This window comes from Molothrus aeneus, unplaced genomic scaffold (assembly GCF_037042795.1).
Source record: "Molothrus aeneus isolate 106 unplaced genomic scaffold, BPBGC_Maene_1.0 scaffold_92, whole genome shotgun sequence".
NCBI classification, from domain to species: Eukaryota; Metazoa; Chordata; class Aves; order Passeriformes; family Icteridae; genus Molothrus; species Molothrus aeneus.
This window is the reverse complement of record NW_027099244.1, coordinates 146940-169660: the sequence shown is the minus strand read 5'-3', so window position 1 is coordinate 169660 and position 22721 is coordinate 146940. Positions and strand designations below refer to the sequence as shown.

Genomic DNA, 22721 nt, shown 5'->3' with positions numbered 1-22721 from the left:
GTGTTTAGGCAGTGGAGTTTAGGGAATGAATGACTCCCATGCCAACGCACCGACAGGTAACTGGGGCTCTGAGAGGCAGAGCCTTTAGAGGGAAAGAGAGATCAGGCACTCACATGCCTGAAACTCCTTCAGCTCTCTTCTTTAAATTAGAAAGCTGAGGAGAGGCAAATGCAATCCTTTGAAAAAATATTGTGTCTAACAAGTCCTGAGGGGAAAAAAGTAGGTAACAACTGGGCCTTGTTTTCATAGCCTGTGTCTTCTGCAGAGGAGACTGGGATGTACAGCTTCCAGGAACACAAGGCATTGCATGGAACTGTGCATGTGCTCAGCAACTCAACCCTACTGGTGCACTTTGTAAGGACACAGACAGCAATTGGATCTATGTATCCACCCATTAACAAAGTGTTGTTAGCAGTAGGATCGAGGTATCCGCTCCTTGGGGAAACCTTTCAGCATTTAGAATCTGGACAAGGCCACATCTGGCCCTGCCTGGGGGTGCTGGTGCCAAGCCAGCTCCCTTGGTTCCTAGGCAGGCTCAGGGAGAAAGCCAAGAGGAGAATGAAACCAGCTGTCCCCCCAGCAGAAGCTCTGGCACATTGCTCGTCCAGCACTATCAGAGCCGGGCTACTCTCACAGCGCACTCGGAAGCCTCGTGGCCAGCAAAGGTGGAGGCACCGCAGGATTTCCCGGTTCCCGCCGTGGCTCTGCAGGGCTTGGCTGGGACAGCTTCCCCCAGCTGATGTGCAGCTCTGGATGAAGGGGAAAGCATTGGGGTACCTGGTGATGTACCTTCCTTAATCACCAGAGGCACCCTTTTGGAATGATGCTGAGGTGCATTGCTTAGCTTATCCTTTCCTGACTCTTTTTTGCACTTTTGCATTACAGTAAATTACACTGTTCCTTCAGCTGGTGTCTGTGTCTGCATCTCTGACCCTCCCCACCACCAAAAAAACCCCACGCAGCCAATTTAGCATGAGACCTGTGTTGGATCGGTGGAAGAAATGCAGCACTCGATATGAGTGATCAGCAAGTCTCAAAGTTTATTGATAGTTCACACATATTTATATTAATGAAGCTTATACATATTGCAAAGCTGAGCTCATTATTGGTTAATTACTTATCAGGCAACCACACCTTCTTCTATATTCTTATGGTTATTTTGTTACTACTTCTACATTCTTGTGGTTATTCTGCTGAAACTATCTCCATATTTCTGGCAAAAGATCCTCTCCCCCATCCTAATGTTGATGCAAGGTCACATCAGTGATTGGACACTGACTGCTGACTCCTAGACTTGCTTTCTTCTATCTTAACCAGCGGTATCATGTCTACATGACCTTTCTCAGCTAGCCAACTGTCCACAAAGCTCTCCACAACCTTGCTAGCAGTGCTAGCAAGGTTCCTGCAGGCATTCAGTCAAATAAGAGGAAACAAATGTCTCTTTAGCTGACACAGTCTCTGCACACAGCTTTCTCCCCCTTCTCCTGGTGCCTTTCCCTGACCCCACATCCTAGCACTGACCAGGAGCTCCAGGGCTGTAGGAAATTCTGTGTGAGCCATGATGATGGAAGAGTTACTGATAAAAACACTGGGGTGATGCTTTCAGAGGAGTCATGAATGGAAGATTGACCAGCCCTCCAGCCAATGGTATGCCAAAAGTTTCCATTCTTTAAATAGTAGACTGCAATAAATTAGTAAAAAGAAAGATACGGAAACAAATTAAATCTCCCACAGCTGCTGGCTTTCCTCAGGTTCCATGGTCTATGTATTGCTAGACTTACCTCATTTAGAGAGAATATTAACCGCCCTGACTTGTTGGAGACTGACCACAAGGTCTCATCTGTGGTGAGCAGTCACTAAAATTAGCTCAGCAGAGGCATCTTCGGCTGTCCAAGTGTAGCAGAAATACATATTCTCTGCTTCATGACTGTGTGGCAACAGCTGCTGGTGTGGATTTGTCAGCGTTTCTTCATGGATTACTCCTGGGGAGGAATTGTGTGCACAGGCACAGTATGATGGCTTCTGTCTCCTCTAATTACTCCAATCGGATGATGGCCAGAACTTTTAGGCAAAAAGCATCATGACAGAATAATTTACAATATTCTCCAAACTACTCTGTTGTATTGTGTTGATTTGTTCCATTCCCTCTCTAAGTTAAAATGGTCCTGCCCTGGTTCTCTCTCCCCTCCCAGTTACTCAGTTATCACCCCAGTTGTTATAGCAACCGTTGTATCTTTTTACACTCCACCCCAGTTTCCCTGGTTACCGAATGTATCCTTCTCTTAACCCCACCCCAGTGCCCTGCCAGTCACTCCCTGCCTCCACCTTTTTCTCCAGAAACTTCTATCCAGGGCTCAGAGTGATTGGATCAGGAGGCAGGGACCCTCCTGCAAGTTATTTTTATTTGTCTTTCCGGTGTGTCAATTCCATGTTACCCACTCCCCCCTGGATTCCTATTTGCTCCCAACCTGGTTCCACCCCTGCCGCCCACCCCCTTTATAACCTTATGTAATCTCTCCCCCTTTCTCTTCAGTTGCTGGCCTCCCTGGGATCTGGAATAACCTGGACTTTGCCCCGACCAGAGAGCGCTCTCTTCTTTCCCTGCTGACTGCAGCCACACATCGGCCTTGTCCTGCACCTGCCAGCGCCTGCAGCTATAACATTGGGCGTTTGCCTGAGGCGCTATCGGGTGAAGTGCCCCCTGTGCTGCTAGCTGGGACATCTTTCATTGGCTGGACAGCTGCACTACTCCTGTGGTTTTGATTTTCTTACTGATTAGGTTCAGTGTCTGGTCTCAAGAAATCAGTCCAGAAAGAACAGGCAAACCTCAGCTTGCAAGTTAGAGTGCAAGTCTTTAATCTGCTGTTTTTGCAGCATGTAAAAAAAACTTTTCAACATATTTGCAAAAAAATCTCTTAGTTCTTGCTATACCTATCCAGAACCTGACTCTCTCTTCGTTTTATTTTTGAGATCCAAGCCTGACTTTTTTCTGGACAGGGAAATAAGAACCAGCTGCAAATACAGACTACAAGTGTGAATCTATACTGCAGGAAATGAGCTGTAGCTCGGAATTAAAGGCAAGAAGTGATGCCATGGTAAATGGGAACATTTAGTGCTGGCGTAGGAGCCTTCTGCAATGCTCCACCAACCCATGGTTCACATTGCTACAAACTCTCTTTCTGCTGTTACAGAGAGTATCAAAGAGCTGACTGTAAGTAAAAAAAATAGCCAGAATGTTAATTTTTGTTAATATGGCGAACAATGACTATCTCATAATTCAGACCTCATAGAAGTGAGCATTCAGATTTCCACTTAGTACATGCTGGCAGTTTTAATTTGAAATCAACAGGTTTATCCAAATCAAGTTATCCATAGGAATTAATTTGCTCTATAATCTAACTAAAAATGCCCCATTGTCTGATAAATTTAGTAGAAATTTGCAAAGTCAACAGTCCACAGATTTTCATTTCTTCTTTAGTGGCTGTTCTGCAGAAAAGCTTTTACAGACTAATCAGTTTGGATGTAATTAAAATGCCAGTACATTCCATAGAGCCATTTTGGTATTAGAACAAAACCGTATGACTGCACAGCCTTTTAAAAAATGTTCTAAAATAAATTTTCAAATCAACAGTCTGAGTAGGACTCAGAATAAAAACTCTTACCAAATTTCAACTCCATTGGAAGATTCCCTTGTCACCCTGTGAATCAACTCTACATTCAGAAGATGAAAAGTCCCAATTATGGTGGTTTTGGTATGGTTAGGAATTGGGGAAGGGTCTTTTTCCTTCTCAACTCCATGCTGCAGTGCCTTTGGGATATGGCCTGCTGGCCATTGTTTGTGCAGCCCTGGTATTTCTACATGAGGCAGAAAGTGCAATTGCATTTCCAGCCAAAAAATGCATTCAAGGAGAAGAAAGCTCTTAACCATGGAAGGAGAATTTGAGGAATGGGATGTTCACCACATGTCCACCAGAGACCCTCAAGAGACCCCTACTCTAAATGTCAGTAATTTGGTGGAAGTGATTTAAGCATGTCAAATACTTTGTGAGAATGTTTAGTCTGTGAGTTTGAGCAAAGTAATGAATAAAAGTAATGAAAGTAATGTCCTAGTTCCATGGATACTAACACGTGGGTGTGCATGTTTCAGGGAAGCGATTCCTCACGCACCCAGCACTGAAATAAAATAATGCCTCTGTTCTCACACTGAGCTGGCAGTGTAGATCACTCCCTGCTCGGTAACTTTCATTTTGGTCATTTCTATTGAAGCGTAAAGAATGGTTGAAATGAAATATTTTCCAGCTGTTTCCATCTTGTTTACCTTTCAGGGGACCAAGGTTCTGTGCTGCAGGTGTCCTGGGTGTGTGCAGAGCAGTGCAGCCCCAGAAACCCCTTGGTTTGCCCACAAGTTGTCGTGCCTTGTTCCCAGGTCTGCCCAGCTGTGGCAGGAGAAGGAGCCCGCAGCGCAGTGGGCACCGTGCCCTGCCCAGCCGGGGCTCTCTGGCACAGAGCAGCAGCAGCGCCAGCACCGTTCAACTGCTCCTGCCTTGGCTTCCCCTGGGACACAGGAGCCTCTGGAAATCAGCACCGCCAGTCGCGTTCCCAGCTTGGAGCAGCTGCTGCTGCTGGGCAGATGCTGCCAATTTGACTGCTTCCAAAGGGGAAGAAAGGCAGAGCAGAGGAAGAGATGTACATACAGGGCAGCCCTGGGGATATCCAATAAACATGCAGATATATGGGGTAATTTGTTAGGAATTACTTTAGCCGCTATGCCAATAGTGCTTTCTCTCCTGGTTCTGTATAATGCTTTGGGCCATTTTCTTGGTCTGATTTCCTTTGCTTGTGTCCCATCTGAGGGCTCGGTTGGGGTACAGGCTGTAGGTGCTTGGGGCACTCTTGAAGTTCCTCTTGGATCCCTTGAACAACAGGCTTTGGCCCATGAGGGGAATTTGTGCTGCTTTGTGACAGAGGAGAACTTCCAAGGCCATTTTGTGTTTGCTGTAGGGAAGGTTGGTTAGTGCTTGGCATAAATTCACAGACTAACATGCTTTGTGATGCTTTGCTTTGTCATACTTTGCTTTGTGATGTCAGGGCATGGTTGCCACATCGTCGTAGTGACATCTGAAGGTTGCCTTGTTGCACAGAAGGCCTCAGTGCCAGAGCAACCCTAGGGCTTGCTGAGATCAGGAGCATCCTCCTGATTGTGGCCTTTGTCAGTGTGTAGCTGCACACTGACAGGAGTCTTCGTTTTTCTAGTGTTAGTGTAAACTTGAACAACAGTGCTACAATGATTGAACAACTCGCTGCTGCAGTTTGCACCATGTATGGCACTGTTTATTTTGCCTATTTCACAACTAGCCTGGCAAGTAAGTAGAGGTTTCAACTCTATTTAGGTTAGGATGTAACCTAACCTGGCTTTTGCATGTCTTCCTGCTCTTTCTTAGTGACTAAATTGATTTTGAAAGAGAAAGAGCATTAGGATGCCACTGCTTTGGTAAAGCTCCTGTCAAGGTGTTCAGCTAAAAAGGGGGTGTCTGTAGCCACAGGGACAGCATTTGCAAAGGAACCTGCAGGGCTTCTGTTCCCTCCACGGGAGAGTCTGTGGCAGCAGAGTCTGTCATTTCCTCAGTTTGTTGGATCAAGCAGGACAACTTCCAAAATGCAGACTGGGAGGCCTTCTCAGAAGGCCTTCTAAAGACTTTGTAGTTCTCCCCAGAACTCAGGGAAAGCTTCTTTTATTCTAAATTTTGTAATGAAAGGGTTTGACTGTCTATTTTGACCCTTGACTGAGTGCTAAAATAGTGATTCCCTTTGCAGCGAAGTGCAAACTCTAAAACAGTGAGTCCTGAGCCCTGGAGATGCTGCTGTGCTGTTTCACAATAGAACTGCCACAGCTCAGGGGGATTTGGGGGAAGCTTTTCTGGGTGACTGTTTTCAGCAACTTAATGGGAATTAGTGCATGCAACTTCTTTTTTTTTTTTAAAGTACATGAAAGACAAGAGAGCAAAAGTTGCTTTATCTGTTGGACAGAACAGAAGCAGTGAGTGTTGAAGAACAATTTGCATTTTCTTGATCATGTTTGTATTCATTTACTGGTTAAACAGGCCGAAGTGTAGGCACATCCAAGATTATTGTCCTGATCTCTTGCTGGCTGTGTGAAAGAACTATGTCACGTGGAGGGATGTTGATAAAGAAAAATACTCTCTCTTTGGGTTGACTTCTCTTCTGTGGGATTCAGCAGCCCAGGCAGTTTTCTCACAGCACTTGTTTATTTTCCCTTGCCCACTCCAGATCACATGATCCGTGTATTCAGAGGTGCTGATCCTGAGGTGAGTGAGATAGGAACATTTCATGTTCCTGGTGCTTAAGAATTGTAGAGCAAGCTGTGAGCTTGGCCTGTGGCAGTAGAGTGTAGAGGGCCAGCTGGGTAGGCTGAAAGAAAATCCATTTCCATGTCTGCAGCAGCAATAACAAAGGCATCGCTGGCTATTTCCTAATTTTCCATTTCAGAACTTTCAAGGAATGAAAAGCTCATTTTGCAGAGAGAATGTTGCTTCTTGCTATAGCCAGGGCATAATGTCTAATTCAGAACGATTAGCAATTCTGTTGAATTAGCCCATTTAAATTTAGTCGCAGTGACTTAGAATCCCATTGTTATCAAAGTTTCTGATTTGTCCTTAGTACAGCTGGTTGTAGAAATAGAGCTGAATAGAATAAAGTGCTGAATAGAAATAAGGTTATAAATTATAGGTAACCAATGTCCCTCACACTGATGTCTGTCCACAGATCACAGAATCAACAGCAGTCTCTCCTCTGGCTCCCTCTGCTCACGGAGAGGAGGCCAAAGAGGAGGCAAATGAGGTGGATGAGCGCCAGCCTCCAGCTGTGGTCACACCACAGCCTGAACATTCTGAGCCAGTAAGTGCCAGTTGTGTGCAGTGCTGTCTTTAGTGCAAGGCAGAGCTGCAAGTTTCTGACCAGCCAGCACTTTGCTGTTGCTGGCTGAGGATGCTGGGTGCTGGAGTCCTGCCAGAACCTAGTGATTGCCCCCAGCCTGTGACAGCTGGACAATGGGCTTTGGTCTGTCATGTTTAGGCACCAGCTTCCCGGCATTTTGATAGGGGCCAGCCTGAAGCATGAAGGCTCCCTGTTCCCAGAGCAGGGAGCATGTCAAAGACACTGTGCTCAGCCTTGTCAGATACACAGGGGACACTGTGGCATTGAGTGACCTGTCCCCCTGCCCAGACTGGCCAAGTAGCTGCAGGCATAAAAAAATGTTGATCTGACCACACAAACTCTTTGTGGTGCTTTGTCCCCACAAACTTCTTGGGTGTGCTTACTTGGGACTATTTCAGAGACACACTGGGGATGGAGAGTTGCTGCTTGAAGTCAGGGATTTGGGTGCCTTTGTTGCCAGGTGGCTCTGTTGCCTCTTCAGGCAGAGCAGCCAGTAGCAGAGCAGATAGGTGCTCTGAGTCTGCCTGTTTCTTGGTCTTTGATAAGCTGCAAGGAGATGACTGTGTTGTCCATGAAGCTGGGGGGGCCATTCTTGTCTAGTGTAGCAAAAGAAACAAAGTGAGTAACTCTGAACCCTTCTTCTGAGGCAAAAACCAGATGCTGCATGTGTCTGTTGGTACTTTCTATTGTGTAGTTTGCTTTGAAAACTGCATTGGAGCCTAGAATGGGAGCAAAGCTGCAAGTCCTTGACTGCTGTCCTGTGATGCTAAAACCAGGATGTACATCTTGCAATGGTGCCTGCTGTATCTGAAGTGAAATGGGCACCATAGTGGCAAGGGAGCTGCGTGGGCCAAAAGGAGCCAGAGGTGCTGGCGGCCTTGAGCAGCTGAAGATGAGGCAGCGTGTGGCCAGGTGGCCAAGAAGGCCCAGGGCATGGTGGCCTGTGTCAGCAGCAGTGGGGCAGCAGGAGCAGGGCAGTGAGCGTGGCCCTGTGCTGGGCAGCGCTGCGGCCACAGCTGCAGTGCTGGGTGCACTTGTGGGCCCCTGGGCAGCAGAAAGTCCTTGAGGGGCTGCAGCGCGTGCACAGAAGGACAGGGGAGCTGGGCAAGGGGGTGCAGCACAAGGCCAGTGAGGAGGTGCTGAGGGAGCTTTAGCCTGGACAATGGGAGGCTCTTGAGGGACCTTCAGGCAGACTTCCATCAATCCCTGCCTTAGATCCATAGATCCAATGCTCCACACAAGGGCTGTTTCCCTGCCAAACATCCCTTCACTGCATTCAAGTGCTTTAGACACTGGAGTAGGTAACGCTTTCTTTTTTTTTTTTTTTTTGTTTATTTGTTTGTTTGTTTGCTAGAAGGAGAAGCCTTGTGTAATTTCTCCTTCTCCAGGGAGCAAGGGAGCTTTTTCTCAATCTTTCCTGCCCTTTTCCAGCACTGGCAGAAATTCTGCTAGAATTTTAGTTTGCAAGGAAGCAGTTCTGGAAGATCCAGTATTTTTGCACAAGAACACATAGTTTGGGGCAGGGATGTTGGTGCAGAAGGAGCTGTTCTGGTGCCAGACCAGCCAGTAGGGATTGCACATCACTTTCAGGTTAACAGCTCCCGTGTCTTTTGGCAGCTGAGGGAATCAGTGTGTGTTGTGTTTGGGAATTGAGCAGGAAATCAATGCCCTTGCCTTCCAGCTGGTCCTCAGAGATTAGAGGAGCTGGGAGGGGCTGGGCTGCATTTCTGATTCCAGCCACTTTAGCACCATGAGTGTGGTCGAGTCCAAGAGAAGAACTTGCCCGAGCACACATGCGCAAAGAGTGCAGTTCCCAGTGCAATGCTCTGGGTCTGATTGCATTCCATAAGGACTCACTTATGGACCCCATGCTTCAAATTCCCCAAGAGTGTGGGTTACTGAAGCAACAGGAGATCAAGTTCAGGATGGCTGCTGATCGGGGCAGTGCTACCGAATGTTGATATGTGTAGCGACAGAAAGGACAGTATTGATTCAGGGTTACCCCCACGTGGCGAATAATGTGCTTTGACTCTGTGATTTAAAGGTTAAACAAATGCTTTCTTTAGCTATATTACACTAGTACTATATTAAAACTATACTAAAGAGATACTATACTAAAAAAATACTAAAGAAAAACTCGTGACTGTCTGGAGACAGTCACGACACAGCTTTTATCTAATTAGCTAATCAAGCTAAACAACTATCACTAAAAGCCACTTAACAAATTGCTTTCAGTAAAAAATCACTATAACACATTCTACATGTACTAAACAACAAGAACAGCAAGTAGAGATAATAATTGTTTTCTCTAAGTGTCTCACTATCTTCCCTTAAAAAAACCTAGGAGAGAGAATTATATCTCTCTCTGTTAAGAAAATGTAAATACCACAGTACAGTAAAGAGAGATTATGAAAGTGAGATCTGTCAATCTGTCCATCTATTTGAATCTTCCTGGTTCTGTCCAAAGCAGTGGAAGATGCAAAGCTCAGCTAAAGGCATCCCTTCAGGAGAGGAGTAGAGACAAGTTCCATTGACTGATTCTGAGCAGGCAGAGATGTTTCCCCCTCCAGAGATGGTTATTTTTTCCCCTCATGTTTTCCTACTCCAGCCTTTTCTGACCTGAAGCCTTCTTTTTATCCTTTAAAATTTTGCATGTCCTAAGGGAGTGGAAGTATCCCATGCTGTAGTTGGGGTCTAGCAACTTTGCTCATACGTGCCATACATGACACATGGTTTCCTTCACTGGCATCCCCAGGGCTGTGTAAGTGCATTCGTTGATGGGGCCTTAGGAGAAACTATGTTAGGGCTGGTCAGAATTCTCAGTTGACAGAGACTGAGAATTCTTGGTCCTCCTCCATATACTGAGATGGCCACAGAGGTTCTCTGACTTCCATCAGAGATCTTTGCATGCATCCTCATCTCTTGAATGACCAGGTTTTCTAACAAGAGTGTAGGTGTCAGGAAGGAGGAATGCTGGTGCAGGCCTGAAGAGAACATGAACTCCAGAAGTGTCTCTCACAAAGGAGTAAGCTCACCCAGGAAGCCACCTGCAGAGCTAGGATGGAGCTGTGGGACAGGGCAGGGTGTCAGTCACTACTGAAAGACAAACAGGACATGGCAGAAGCAGAGGGAGGCCCTCAGCAGACCCTTGAGAAATGCCACACCTTCCCTGTCAGCTGCCTGAGAGGCTGTTGGAGCTTCAGTCCCAGATGGCCCCTGATTGTAGGTCCAAGGTCACTTTAGAATCTGTGCCTCCCCTCGAGCAGAGAATGACCCAGCAGAGCAGCAGCACAGTGCTTTGGGAACGTGTGAGCCCAGCAGTCTTTGAGTCTTGGCCCACAAAGCTCATATGGGAAGTTGAAACCCATCTTCTCTTGCTTTCTGTGCAGGTGCTTCTAGAGAAAGAGCAGGAGCAGATTGCTTCATCAGAGATGCCATGGCAGACTCAGGGAGAGCTGTTCCCAGCGCGAGAGCAGGAAGAGCAGCTCAGGCAGCAGGTGGAAGAGCCACAGGAGAATGGCCAGGTAAGCCTGACTGGCCAGGGGACAGAGGGAAGGGCAGGAAGAGGGGCATAAACTAGAGCTCTTGGGTCTGAGGAGGCCAGGAAGTCCCACAGGCACTGGAAGGACAGAGCCTTGGAATCTGCAGAGAGATCAGCACCGGGACAGGATGGTTACAGTGGAAGCAGAGCTGGGTAGGGAAGCAGAAAGAAGGGGCTGAATAAATGTGATTTTGAGGCTAAAAGAGGGAAAAGCTGAGCTTGATGGCAGCTCTCAGTCACTTGCTGTGCTTTTGTGTGTACAGAACATCAAGGCAGAGCCACAAGCAGAGCTGCCTGAAGCTCAGAGTGACATCATGGCAGTGAAGAGGAGGAGTGAAGACATCCAAGAGGAGAAGAATCTCCCTATGCAGAGGGGCAATCAACAAAAACAGGTGAATGAAAGAATGGCAGCCACTCCACTCATGAAAGAGAGTCCTTTCTGTTGTTCTTTACAGAAAATTGACGAACAGATGCAGGCACAGCTGCAGGAAACTGAGGCTAGGATCAAGGCAAGGAAGAAGAGGCTAGACGAAAAAAATAAAATCATCAAAGAGAAAATTAATCGCCTCCTTCAGGAACAAAAGGCTCTAGAAAAGCAAGTGAGTGAAATAGCAATAGCCACTGCAGTCACCCAAGGGGTGGTTTCTGCCCTCCTTGCCTTTGCAGTGCAGAGCAGCAGGGGGGTGGGGTGATGCCTCTGAGTGCCATCCTGATGAGGCCTCTATCAGAGCTGCTCTGAAGGACACTTCCTGGTCTGCTGAATCTCAGCTGATGCTCTAGACAGAGGCACTACTCCTTTGGCCATTTAGCCAGCAGTCATCTGAATGAACTCCTGCTGGCTTCTTCAGGTGACCTTGTTTCTTGAGGTGTTTTTGCAGGTGAACATGGTCGCTCACATAGATCTGGAATACGAGCTACAAGCTGTCTGTATCCCTCGTGAATCTGCTCCTGTCCTTTTCTTTACTTTCTTCCCAGTTGATGACCCCTGGCTGACGGGGACAAGCTGTAGTCCCTGACTGCTTTGTTCTGTTTGACTTGAGGTGGAAGTGTCACCATCCTACCTAGCAGCCTGCAGAGAGTTCCAGCAAATGACAGGCAACCAAGATCCTCGAGGCTGGCATGAGGCCCAGGAACTGAACCATCCAGAGATGCTGCAGGATAAGCACGTCCCGAGGAAGGTGCAGAAAAAGAAAATTTCATGGCAGGAGGTAGAACATTAGAATGAGGAGCTGCAAATGTATCTGCAGACCTAGGAGGAGGAAAGGAGTCTTTGGGAGGAAGTGGAGCAGTCATCCTTTAGAACAAGAAACTGGCTATGAATTTGAGTAAAACCAGCCCTTTGGTTTGACCATTTGGTTTCACAAGTGGACATCCAAAGCAATCCAATTGAAGAGCTCTGCATGTGGCTGACAGCAGCTTCCTAAGGGCTTGCATTTCAAATGGCAATCTCTCTTGCATTTCAGGGCAATCTCTGCCACACCTTCCTGACATAAACTCATTTCTTGTCTCAGATCTACACCGACTCTGACACTGAAGCTGCTGCAGCAGCAGCAGCGCCGTCCCAAGGAGCCTTTGCTCCCCAGCTGAAGAAGTGGAGCCTGAGCACTTGGTTCACCTCCCGTGCTGACCCAGCTGCTGCTCAGCAACAGGAGATGGCAGGTGACTCCCTGGAGCAACAGAGTATGTCTGGTATCTTTCTTATCTGAGGGACAGTGTATTGTGTGCATGTGTCAGCATAGCTGTACCAAGGGGTTCTCCTCAGTTTAGTGTCACAGAAGTGCTGGTATTGCTCCGAGGCAGCAAGAGAGAGCTCTGGGAGTTCCTGCTGCCTCTGAGGGCAGCTTAGACTGGCTGGAGTTTGCCTGGGTTTCCCTCTCTGCCGAAGGCAGAAGCAGGGATTGTTACTGGATCAGCAGAAGGCTGTGACTGCTTGAGTCCTAGCCACTGGCAGAAGCCCTGCTGAGATCACATCACAGGAGAACACATCAAGCCCTTTGTGATTCTGCAGCACCACCCAATGAATCTGCTTCTTGCCCGGAACAGCTGCCAGTGCTGTGCTCTCAGATAAGACCTGGTGGGGCTGAAACCAGAGCCCAGGGGATTCTGTGTCTACCATCACCTGTTGGGACCAAAAGGGCACTGATCTGCACCTCGGTGTGGCTGATCTCAAAGCCCATCCTGTTGTGTCCTGTATGGAGGCAGCAGCTTGTACAGGGCTCAGGCTCACTCTGGCTTCTTCCCATCAGTGCCTGTCAGTGCTCATGCTTGGGCTTTGCCAGCCTTGTTGTGCTGGCTGCCCTGCCCCTGAGGGCTGGAGGGACTGCAGAGGCTGGAGCCTTCCTTGGCTGGGAGGGTCCCGCTGCTGCCCGGCTGCTGCAGCGCGGAGCTGCCTGAGGCAGCAGCCCCTTCTCTGGGCTGGCTTCTGCGTCACACGGCCTGGACTCACAAGAGGGTCAGCATCTCCTCTGGGCAGCTCTCTGTGTCATAGGGGCGCCTGAGGAGCACTGCTGTCCTCTCTGCCTGTGCCCGCCGTGCTGAGATGGGAAGATGGGGACGTGTACGGTGCCGAGAGGGCGAGTGCAATGGGAGCGACTGATCCGCGCTGTCAGGGTGAAGAGAAGCGGCGTGGTTCTTCACGCGGGGCACGGGCAAGGGCATCTTTGAGCTCAGCCTGCTCATAAAGGGTGAGGGTCCTAATGCTGAAAGCCCCATCGGGATTGGTTCTAGCATGAGCTGCTCTGGTTTACAAAACACAGAGGCATTCTTCTGGCAAACTGCTGCAAGGTGGAAAAGATGGGAACACTTGGCAATATTCCTTCTGTTCTGAACTTGACATCTGTTTAGAGGAATTGATTCTGGATGTCCAGGTGCATTTAATCTTAGCAAGTAGGAAACCTTTTGTAAATCTCACAGTGTTTATTCCCAAGAAAACAAAGGCACTGTTAGTTCCAGCTCTCCTTAATGTTTCTAGATGACAAACTTACTTGCCTTGGTAGGTATTCCCTTCTGGTCTCAGTCTCCTCTGAATGTATCTCCCTGTGCTTCCCTGTGTGTCGGCTGTCAAGAGGTCTCTCACTTCAAAGGATGCTAGAAATCAGTCTCTGTGCCAGCCACTTGTGCTCTGGACCTGCTGTTCTTTTCTTGTTGTTCCAGTTCCTGTTCCTGTTGTTGTTAGCCAGCTGTCCACAAAGGGAGGCCTCAGAGCCCCAGACAGTGGGGCTGCCTTTTGTATCTCCTAGAAGGTGGGATCTCTGCTTTAAAGTGAACATCTTGCATTTTGTTTCCCTCAGGGAGAATGGTGAAGATGGAAAATCCTATTATAAAATACATTGAGCTGGAAAATATTGGCAGTGGGTGAGTCCAAGCAATGTTAATTTTACAAAACTATGCATCAGGTGTTTTGCTGGTGGAATAGGTATCAAGTGTGAAGTCAGACAAGCTGCAAGTGTGTTCAGGCACTGGTCTTAGATTGTCAGTGCGGATCAGAATTTCTAAGTGTGCTCAGAAGGCATTGTCAAAGACATCTCCATTCTTCCAGTGTTCTGCAGGTCTTAGGCATTTACAGCACAGATCTCCTGTGTGGGCTGGCTTTCACTGCAAGATCTAAATGGCTTCTCCTTTCTCTGCTTCTGTTTTGTTTCTAGGACTTTTGGAGATGTTTGTAAAGCACTTGACACTGCCACAGGAGGAGAGGTAAATGTCAACAGCACCTGCAGACTTTGCTGCACTCGAGGGCTTTCCCCTCTGGTGTGAGCTGTGGCTGGAGCTTTGGGCAGAGCTGTGCTGAAAGGCACAAGAAGCACAGACTGGTGCCAGCCTGCACAATACATTTGGGACTTTGTCCTCCTCAGCCTTCCTCGGAAGGAAGGCACGGAGGGCAGCGGTTCCTTTCCGAGAAGGACGCGCTTGCTCGCTCTCCATTGCTAAAACAAAGGTGGTGCCTTCGAGCACCTCACTGCTCTTTGGGGCTACAGCTTCAGAGTCCTGAATTCTCATTTCTGGCTGCCAGCAAATACATCTGAAAGTTATTGGTAGTTCCTTAGCCACCTGCAGTGCTGCCCTTGGGAACTGCACGTAGGGAGAGATCTGCAAGGTGTCCCTAGAAGCCCTGCCCATAGGCCAAGATGTATCCACAGAGTATTAAGGCATGGATTACTTCTTCTGAGTGCCAAACAAAGTAGCAGAGAGTGTGGTCAGAGTGATAGTTGAGACATAATTGTTACCAAATGGTCAAGGCAAAACATCACTGGCCCCACATGTCCTGTAACTGGCTCCCAAGGGAGCAGAGAAATGGGCTGTTGGAACATCTGTTCCCATTCTGATGTCTAATCACAAGAGAGTTGGCACAGTTTGGCTGTGTCATTCCAAAATCACTCGCTCCATGTGAGAAATTGTTCTCATGCCACCAGCTTTTAATGTTACTGATTTTCAACATCATTTTAGGTGGCCATAAAGAAAATAAATCTTCAAGGACTGGTCAGAAAGGAAGGAACCTTTAATGAACTCATGGTCATGAAAATCAATAAGCACCGAAACATTGTGAATTATTTAAAGAGGTGAGTGGTTGTTATTTTATCCCAGCAATGTTTGTTTACATGCTGCAAGCATGCAGTTAAAAATCCACTTTGGTCACTGTCAGAAAATAGAGCTGATAATTATTGGTTAATTATTATTTCTCTACTTATCACCAATGGATGGGAAGAGAGTGCATTTTGTCTGCATTAATCCACCCTGACAAATGCAGTTCGAAATTTTTTCAAAAACCTGGATCAGCCCTATTTTACTGATTCAATACCCTCAAAGTTCACTGCCTCCACATTGTTTTGAGGCTTGATTTTTTCAAATTTTTCTCAGCACCTTTTAAGTTCGGATAAACCATCCTACAGAGGATTTCCCTTGGATGGTTGTGCCTTTTCCATTACTGTGTATGCCAGGACGAATAGGTGTTTATTTCCAGAAACACCATGTGTAACAGGTTTTTTATCTGGGCTGTTGCTAAAGTGCAGATTTTGCTTGCTGCCCATCTAAGACATCTCCTTTTCCACAGCTGTGCCTTTCTCCTTGAAACTGCACAGATTGCAAGCAATGCACAGCCAAGAGAGAATGTCTATTTCTTTTATTCTGTCCTCATCACAAAGGCATCCAGAAACAAGCGTTGCTGTTTCCAAACTGCAACCTAGCCATGCATGTTCATCTCCACACCCTTGTTTCCTTCTTTCAGCTACCTTGTGGATAGGCAGCTCTGGCTGATTATGGAGTACATGGACGGAGGCACTCTGAGCGATGTCATCAACGAGACTCACGTGTCTGAAGGAGAGATTGCAACCATCAGTCGGGAGGTCAGGGATCCTACCTGTGCTTCACAGGGCTTGGGCAGGATTGTCTGGGAAACAGAGGCTCAGAGCTGGAGTGATTTCCTGTGCCAAGCTTTGTTTCTGTGTGGCTGGTATGCAAAAGCATCTCAAGTGAAAGGCCTGCCAGTGCCCCTGCACTCACTGTACTCTGTTCCCATACTCTTACCTTCTTCTGTTGTATTCTCACTCTTTCTCTTGTATTTGTATTTGCTGTTCTCCACCTTGCCTCTCTAAACATTTATCTCAAGGCTTTCTGCACTGCATTTCTTGCCTGTAAAAGCAAAGGTGCTGGTGGCAGGATTTGAAACGATCAGCAAAGAAAGAGACTCATTTCTCACAGTCCTTAACTGAAAAGGACAGTACTCAGACAAAACAGTGTTTGCTTCAGGAAGGTGACTGATGTGATACTTCCAAGTCTGTGCTGATGCCAGCGAGAAAACCTTTGTCATGCAGCCTCCCACCCAAAAGTGATCTGCTTCATACCACAGGGAGGGACTTTTTCTTTCTTGGCAAACCCTTGTTTGGAGAGAGCACGTCCACTGCAGCAGCAGTCATTCTGGCTGGTTTGCAGGGGACAGCCTACAACAGCAGGTGCTGTTGCTCTTTCAAAAGCTGACATGCCTTTCCTCAGAAAGGTCCTGCTCTGCAAGTGTTGGAGCAGCAAGCTCTTCCTCTCAGTGGCACTGTGCTCTGCCATTACTGCCCATTCCCCTGGAGAGGGAATCCTTTGGAGCTGTTTCCTTTCTTGTGTGATGAAATCCCATCACTCATTTTTGGCCTCCTCTTTCTGTTTTCTCTCTCAGTGCCTGCAAGGACTTGATTTTCTTCACTTGAATGACGTGATCCACCAAGATGTGAAGAGCAGCAACATCCTTCTCAAAACCGACGGCTCTGTCAAGCTGGGTCAGTATATTCTTGGTCAGGTGCAGCGTTCCAGGCATGTGGGTGTGGGGCTGCTTGGAGTGACAGCCAGCTCCCCAAAAATGGTGCTGGTGGCAGTGCAGGGACACCCACTGTGAGCTGATGACATGGTTGCAACATGCACAGAGGTATAAGGAACCACAAGCAGTCAAGAGTGGTGTTGGTCTGTGTGTGTCCCCCTTCCAGAGGAAGGGAGTTACAAGCCTAAAGCTTCAGGAAAATAAAGACCACTGCTGGAGGTAGTGTAAAACATGAGGGGTTTTTTTTGAAGTGGCCAATTCCATATTTTCTTGGCTAAAGCCCTGAGGAAATAGAGCAGGGACTGATTTTCAACAGATGACACAGCGCATTCTTAGCCTGAGAGTGGGGAATTCTTTTGCTTGGTTTCCTAACTGGAGCTGACTTTCATGGTTTGTTGTTTTCTCCACAGCTGATTTTGGCCTCTTTACTCAGCTCACCCCTGAGCAGGGCAGACGGAGCTCCGTGGCCCGCACTTCTGGGTGGCTGGCGCCTGAAGTGGTGACAGGTCAACCATATGGCCCCAAAGTGGACATATGGTCTTTGGGAATCGTGGGCATCGAAATGGTGGAACGAGAAGTTCCTTACTGGAATGCAACTCCTGTCTTGGTAAGGTGCAAATACTCACTGATCCCACTGTCTTTTTCACCTGTCCCGTGTTCTGTGTCCCATTGGACAAAATCCCATTGCCATCAGCTGGCACCACTTCCACCAAGGTCCCCTTCTAAAAATGTCCCTGCAACACATCAGCACCTGCTGTAGCTTTGGTTGCATCAGAAAGGGAAGTGGCAGTTCAGAAACCTAACCAGTTTAGAAACCTGCCATTTTGGCCTCCAGCCATGCTTGACATTTCTCATTTGCTTTTTGAACCCTGTTGGAGTTCTGTCTCTGAAGGACAGGAATTTTTCAGTGGAACGGTTGGATGTGTGATAAATAGCCTTCGAAATGGAGGTTGAGTCTTCCCAGTTTCAGTTTTATAGAAAAAGTAAAAAAGAAACAACCCTCAAAGCAATACCAAAGTAGTTCTGCTTTCTTTTTCTTTTTGAGCCACAGCACATCAATCTTCCTCCACAATGCATCATCTTTTCCAAATCCTGTGGGTCTTTGAAATTTTCAGCCTTTCAAGTCATCTGTACACTGTTCAGTCATGTGTCTGGATGGCCTGGATAAGTTCAGGATGTGTTTTTCTCCGACTGCAGTTAGAATTGTATGCCAAACTCTTGGCTGTTCCTTGGTACTTAAACAAGTTGATAAGCTTGCAGGCAGGTGCCTGGGCTGGGATCCAACGTGGGCAGTTGACACCAGTGCTGTGTTTCTTTACTACAGGAGCAGGGCTGTCCCTGGCCTGCACAGTTCTAATGATAGGGAGGACTCCAGCTCCCCACCATGGCCAGTGGCTAAGCATAGCTGCAGAGGGACAGGATAAAACCCCCTTTGTGACCTCTGGTGGTGTGGGAAAAGGAAAGAAAGCTGTCCTAATTATTTCTACTCAAGGGGAGTGTGTTTGTTGTTTTAGGCTTGGAAATTTTCCTCTGGGTTGAAGAGGATAATAATAAAGCCTCTTTGGTCACCATCTATTTCAGTGCCACCAGCACAGAGCTGTTAGTATTGTGATGGGCACTATTATGGAGACCAGGCCACAGCCTGGAGTCATGGAGATCCTGCCAAACCTCCCATTTCTTACCCGACACTTTCTGCGATGGGCACACCTTTAATGCATTGACTTGAGTATCCAAATGAGCAGAGGGTGACCATAGGCACAGCAGTTCTTCTGATTTGACCCTGAAAAGGTTTCCTTTTGTCACATAGAGAAGCTAAAACTTGGAGCCGAGAGACAGAGCTGCAGGTGGCACCTGTGCACCCAAGCAGGCATTTTCACCTCAATATATTTGTGCATGCATCTTAATGTGTCTGTGTTGAATATGAGATTCCAAATGTTTGTTTCCTTACCTGAGGAATACCTGGTGGATTTCCTTTCTTTCCTTCAATTACCACTGTTTTCTAGAAGAGGACAAGAAGCTTGATGAGTTTTGTTTTATGGCAGCTGTGCTTAAGGGACCAACAAGCACTGAAGAGATATTTTTCACGTACTAATCCTTGGGAAATAGTAGAGTTAGTATAGCAAAGTCCCTCTTCCAAAAAGCCTCTCAAGTTGGTGTGAATGCTCAGGGAAGGAAATGTGCTTTTGCTGATGTAGTTCCCACTAACTAGGTCAGTCAGTGAAATCAGCTGCCAAGGCCAGATCTGTGGGATGTTGGAAAAGCTGTGGCTGCATCGGAGTTTGGGGTTTTGGTTGGTAAAGGAAAGTCATCTCTGGGTCTCTGCCAGGGCAGAAACTGCCACTGCAGAGTGGAGCTTAATCAATGGGATCTGGGAGAGCAGTTACAGATGGGAAAGAAGCAGGTGGAGTCTCATGTTTCCTTTTTCCCCAGCCTCAACTCCTGATCGCCATACAAGGGACACCAAAGCTGCAGCAGCCCAACCTATTTTCACCTTGCCTGCGTGACTTCCTGGGCTGCTGCCTGCAGACAGATGAGGAGCAGCGCTGGCCTGCCAAGGACCTCCTGCAGGTAAAATGTGAAGGGGCTGCAGGTGAAATAGGCTCTGAGGGATGGGCTCCTCCTCCACTCAAGTCCAAGGCATCAGATGAGCCCCCTTCATCCTCACCTCCACTCTTGCTGCTCTTCAAATGAAAATCTGGAGAAATCCCAGACTGGGCTGGTCTGGCAGGGCCCTGTAAAAGTCCTGTGGTGCAAGTGTCCTGCAATGAGCAGGGACATCTTTAAAGAGATACAGGTTGCTCAGAGCCCCTTCCCAGCTACCCTGGAATGGTTGCCCCATCCCTGCCCAGGGATGGGGCACCAACCAGCTCTAAGGGCAACCTGTGCCAGGGTTGCACCATGCTCCAAGTAAACAAGATCTTCCTTAGACCTAATCTGACTCAATCCCCATTATATATTATAAATACTATCCCATGTCCTATTGCAACTGACCCTGTTAAAAAAGGTGTCTCTTACTTCCTGAGAATCCCCTTTGAAATACTGGAACATAGCAATGAAGTCTCCCTGGGGCCTGTTCTCCTCCAGGCTGAATAACTCCAGGTCTCTCAGTCTGTCCTCAGAGAAGAGGTGCTCTGTCCTGTTTCTGTTGCCCTGTTTTGTAATTTGGTGGAGTGTTCAGTTTTATCTAATGGCAAAAGAATGGAAGTAGAGCAATGCAGGGTACAGAGACATGAAATGGTGGTGGTGGAACCCAAGGAAGCCAGGCCCAGCTGAGCAGTCAGAGATTTGGCTGTGGGCAGGAGGGGCTGTGGGGGGCTCACTGGGAGCCTCGGAGGGGCCCTGGTTTGTGCCCCCAGCCCACCCTTAGAGGTTTCTGCCACACAAACAGGGACAGCTGGGAGGGACTTGTCCCAGCCCCATCTGCTGCCTGGCACGCCCAAGCAGACGGGAACTGTGCCAGGGTTACTGCCAGGTTGTGTGGCAGAGAGGGAACTGCAGGGCCCAGTGCCACTGGGCTGGCCCTGCTGGGAAGGAGGGTGCCATCCAGCACACGAGGGGCAGGGCATGGAAAGGCAGACACTGCTCTGTCTCCCTGTGGGAATCAGCACAGTGCCTGTCTTGCAAAGACAGGGACCTATGTGAGTCATTGGAGTTTCCTGAAAAGAAGAAACTCCAAGGACAGAAAGCACCATTTCTAGAGCACTGGCAGGGCAAAAATCTCAGCAAGATGAAGACACCTGGATAAATGGATGAGTGGGATTCTGGGCCAGGTTTGCCTATGATGGCAAGGTCCTGCACATAAAGATGGAGGTGCAGATGGTCCCATTGGTCCTCTTCCTGCATCCTCCTAGGAGCCAGAGGAATCCTGTGAAGCACTGAGTTTGGAAAGTCATGGTTCATTGTTTTTTGTTGATTTGGTTTCTTTCCCTTTGGGCAGCATCCATTTGTAAGATTTGCTGAGCCTGCGTCCAGCCTGGTGCCACTGATTGTTTCAGTGAAGAAGAGGAAGGAGACAAGAATGTGACAATCACATCAGGATCATTTATTCCTCAACCTTCTTAGAGTAGGATTGTAGGTTAGGATTAGGATTAGGACTAGGACTGGGATTAGGATTAGGATTAGGATTAGGATTAGGATTAGGATTAGGATTAGGGTTAAGGTTAGGGTTAGGGTTAGAGTAGGATTGTCTAATAGGACTGCAGAGTAGGATTGGAAATTAATAAAATTTATGAAACCACAACTTGCCTTGAAGATTCCCTTCCTTCTCACTCTGCGAATAAACTCGAGAATTCCTTCTGAATTGTCTGTTGTTTCTTAAAGGTGGAATGTCGGGTCACCAGAAGAATTGCAGCACACAATATGCATGAACAACAAATTTCAAAGTTTACTGATAGCTCACACATATTTATATTGGTGTTAATGAAGCTTATACATATTGCAAAGCTGAGCTCATTATTGGTTAAAACACACATGAATCAACCACACCTACCTCTATGCTCTAATGATTATTTTGTTTCTATGTTTACATTCCTGTGGCTATTCTACCTAGGCTATCTTCATTTTTCTGGCAAAAGATTTTCTCCCCCATCTTCATGTTGCAGCAAGGTCATCATGACCCTTGTCAGTGATTGGACACTGACTACTTAATCCCCTGCTTGTTTCCCCGAACCTTATCCAACGGTATCACATCAAAGTGGCCTTTCTCAGCTAGCCAATTATCCACAAAGCTCTCCACAGTGGAAAGTGACACGGTGTCTTCGGCATGGTGTGAAAGTGGGGAAGGATCTTCTCCATTCATCCTCTCCAGACCACACTGCCTTTGGAATATGGCCCACTGGTCTGTTTTTGGCCAGCTTTGGTACTTCTATTTGAGGCAGAAAGGGCAATGGCATTTGAAGGCAAAACCAAAGGAGGAATGAGGCAGGCCAAACATCCTGTGCAGATTCAGGCCTTCAGCTGTGACTGGAGAGCATTGGGGTTCCTGCCACCTGGATTTGTGTCCCTAAATGCAATCTCTTTGGCTGGAGGAGAGCCTTGCTCAAGTGAGAAAGCAGAAAGATCAGAGAGGGTGCTCGGCAGGGTCTCCTGAGGTGCAGAGCTGTCAGTGCCTGTGAGGTGAGAGCGGGCTCGGCCTTGGCCGGGCTGGAGCCCCAGCAGAGCCCAGGCAGAGGCGGGAGCAGGCTGAGCCCCGGCAGAGGCAGGCTGGAAGGAGGCCCTTGGAGCTGCGAGAGGCAGCAGCCGGGCCCTGCGTGCCTGTTCCTGGGAGCGGGCGAATCCTGCGCTCTCAGAGCCCAGGTGGCAGCTGGCTGCTGCCAAGGGGAAGCGCAGCCGTGCTGGGCACAGCCCGGCCTGGAGGCATTGGCCGTCTGGAGTGTGCCCAGGAGCAGAGAAAGGCCAAGGGCAGCTGAGGGCCGCTGGGCTGGCTGAGGATTCCTCCTCTTCTGCCGGCTGCCCTGCAACTCCTGGCCAAGGTCAGCAGTGTGTGCAGCACTCTGGGCACCGGGGCAGGGAGCCGGGCTGCTCGGCAGGCTGGAGCACAGGGCAGCCTCCTTCAGGCCCGGCACTTCTGCCAGGGGAAGCGAGGCCAGCGTGAGGCAGGGGCAGCTTGGCAGGGCACGTCTGCAGGAGCCAGCGCCTCACGCAGCTCTGGCAGGAAGCGCCTGCAATCCTGCAGTTCTGCACTCAGCCAGAGCAAAGGTGTGAGATGCAGAGTGTTTGGCAGAAATATTCAGGCCCACCAGGCCAGCCTGCTTTGTGCTCTCTGGCACGCAGCAAGCGCTGTGCAATGCAGCCCTGAGCTGCTGGGAGAGGGAGTCAGGGAGGTGCCTGAGGGTTTTGCTTGAGTAGTGAACTGATTTGGAAGGGAGGAGAATGTGTTTTCTTTATTCCTTTCTGAAAGACAGATACAATGTGGCTTCATTAAGAAAAAGC

At 48.2% G+C, this 22721-nt stretch overlaps 1 protein-coding gene across 1 annotated transcript; it reads left to right on the top strand.

Annotated features, from left to right (window-relative positions):
- Positions 1-1613: 1613 nt before the first annotated feature.
- On the top strand, positions 1614-20814 carry LOC136571183 (serine/threonine-protein kinase PAK 3-like). The gene is given in 13 exon segments (XM_066571522.1): positions 1614-1647; positions 2534-2689; positions 5142-5363; positions 6289-6326; positions 6784-6915; positions 10344-10478; positions 10759-11094; positions 14939-15051; positions 15717-15834; positions 16653-16752; positions 17201-17397; positions 19221-19358; positions 20728-20814. Coding segments are annotated over 13 exon segments (1806 nt in total).
- Positions 20815-22721: the final 1907 nt, after the last annotated feature.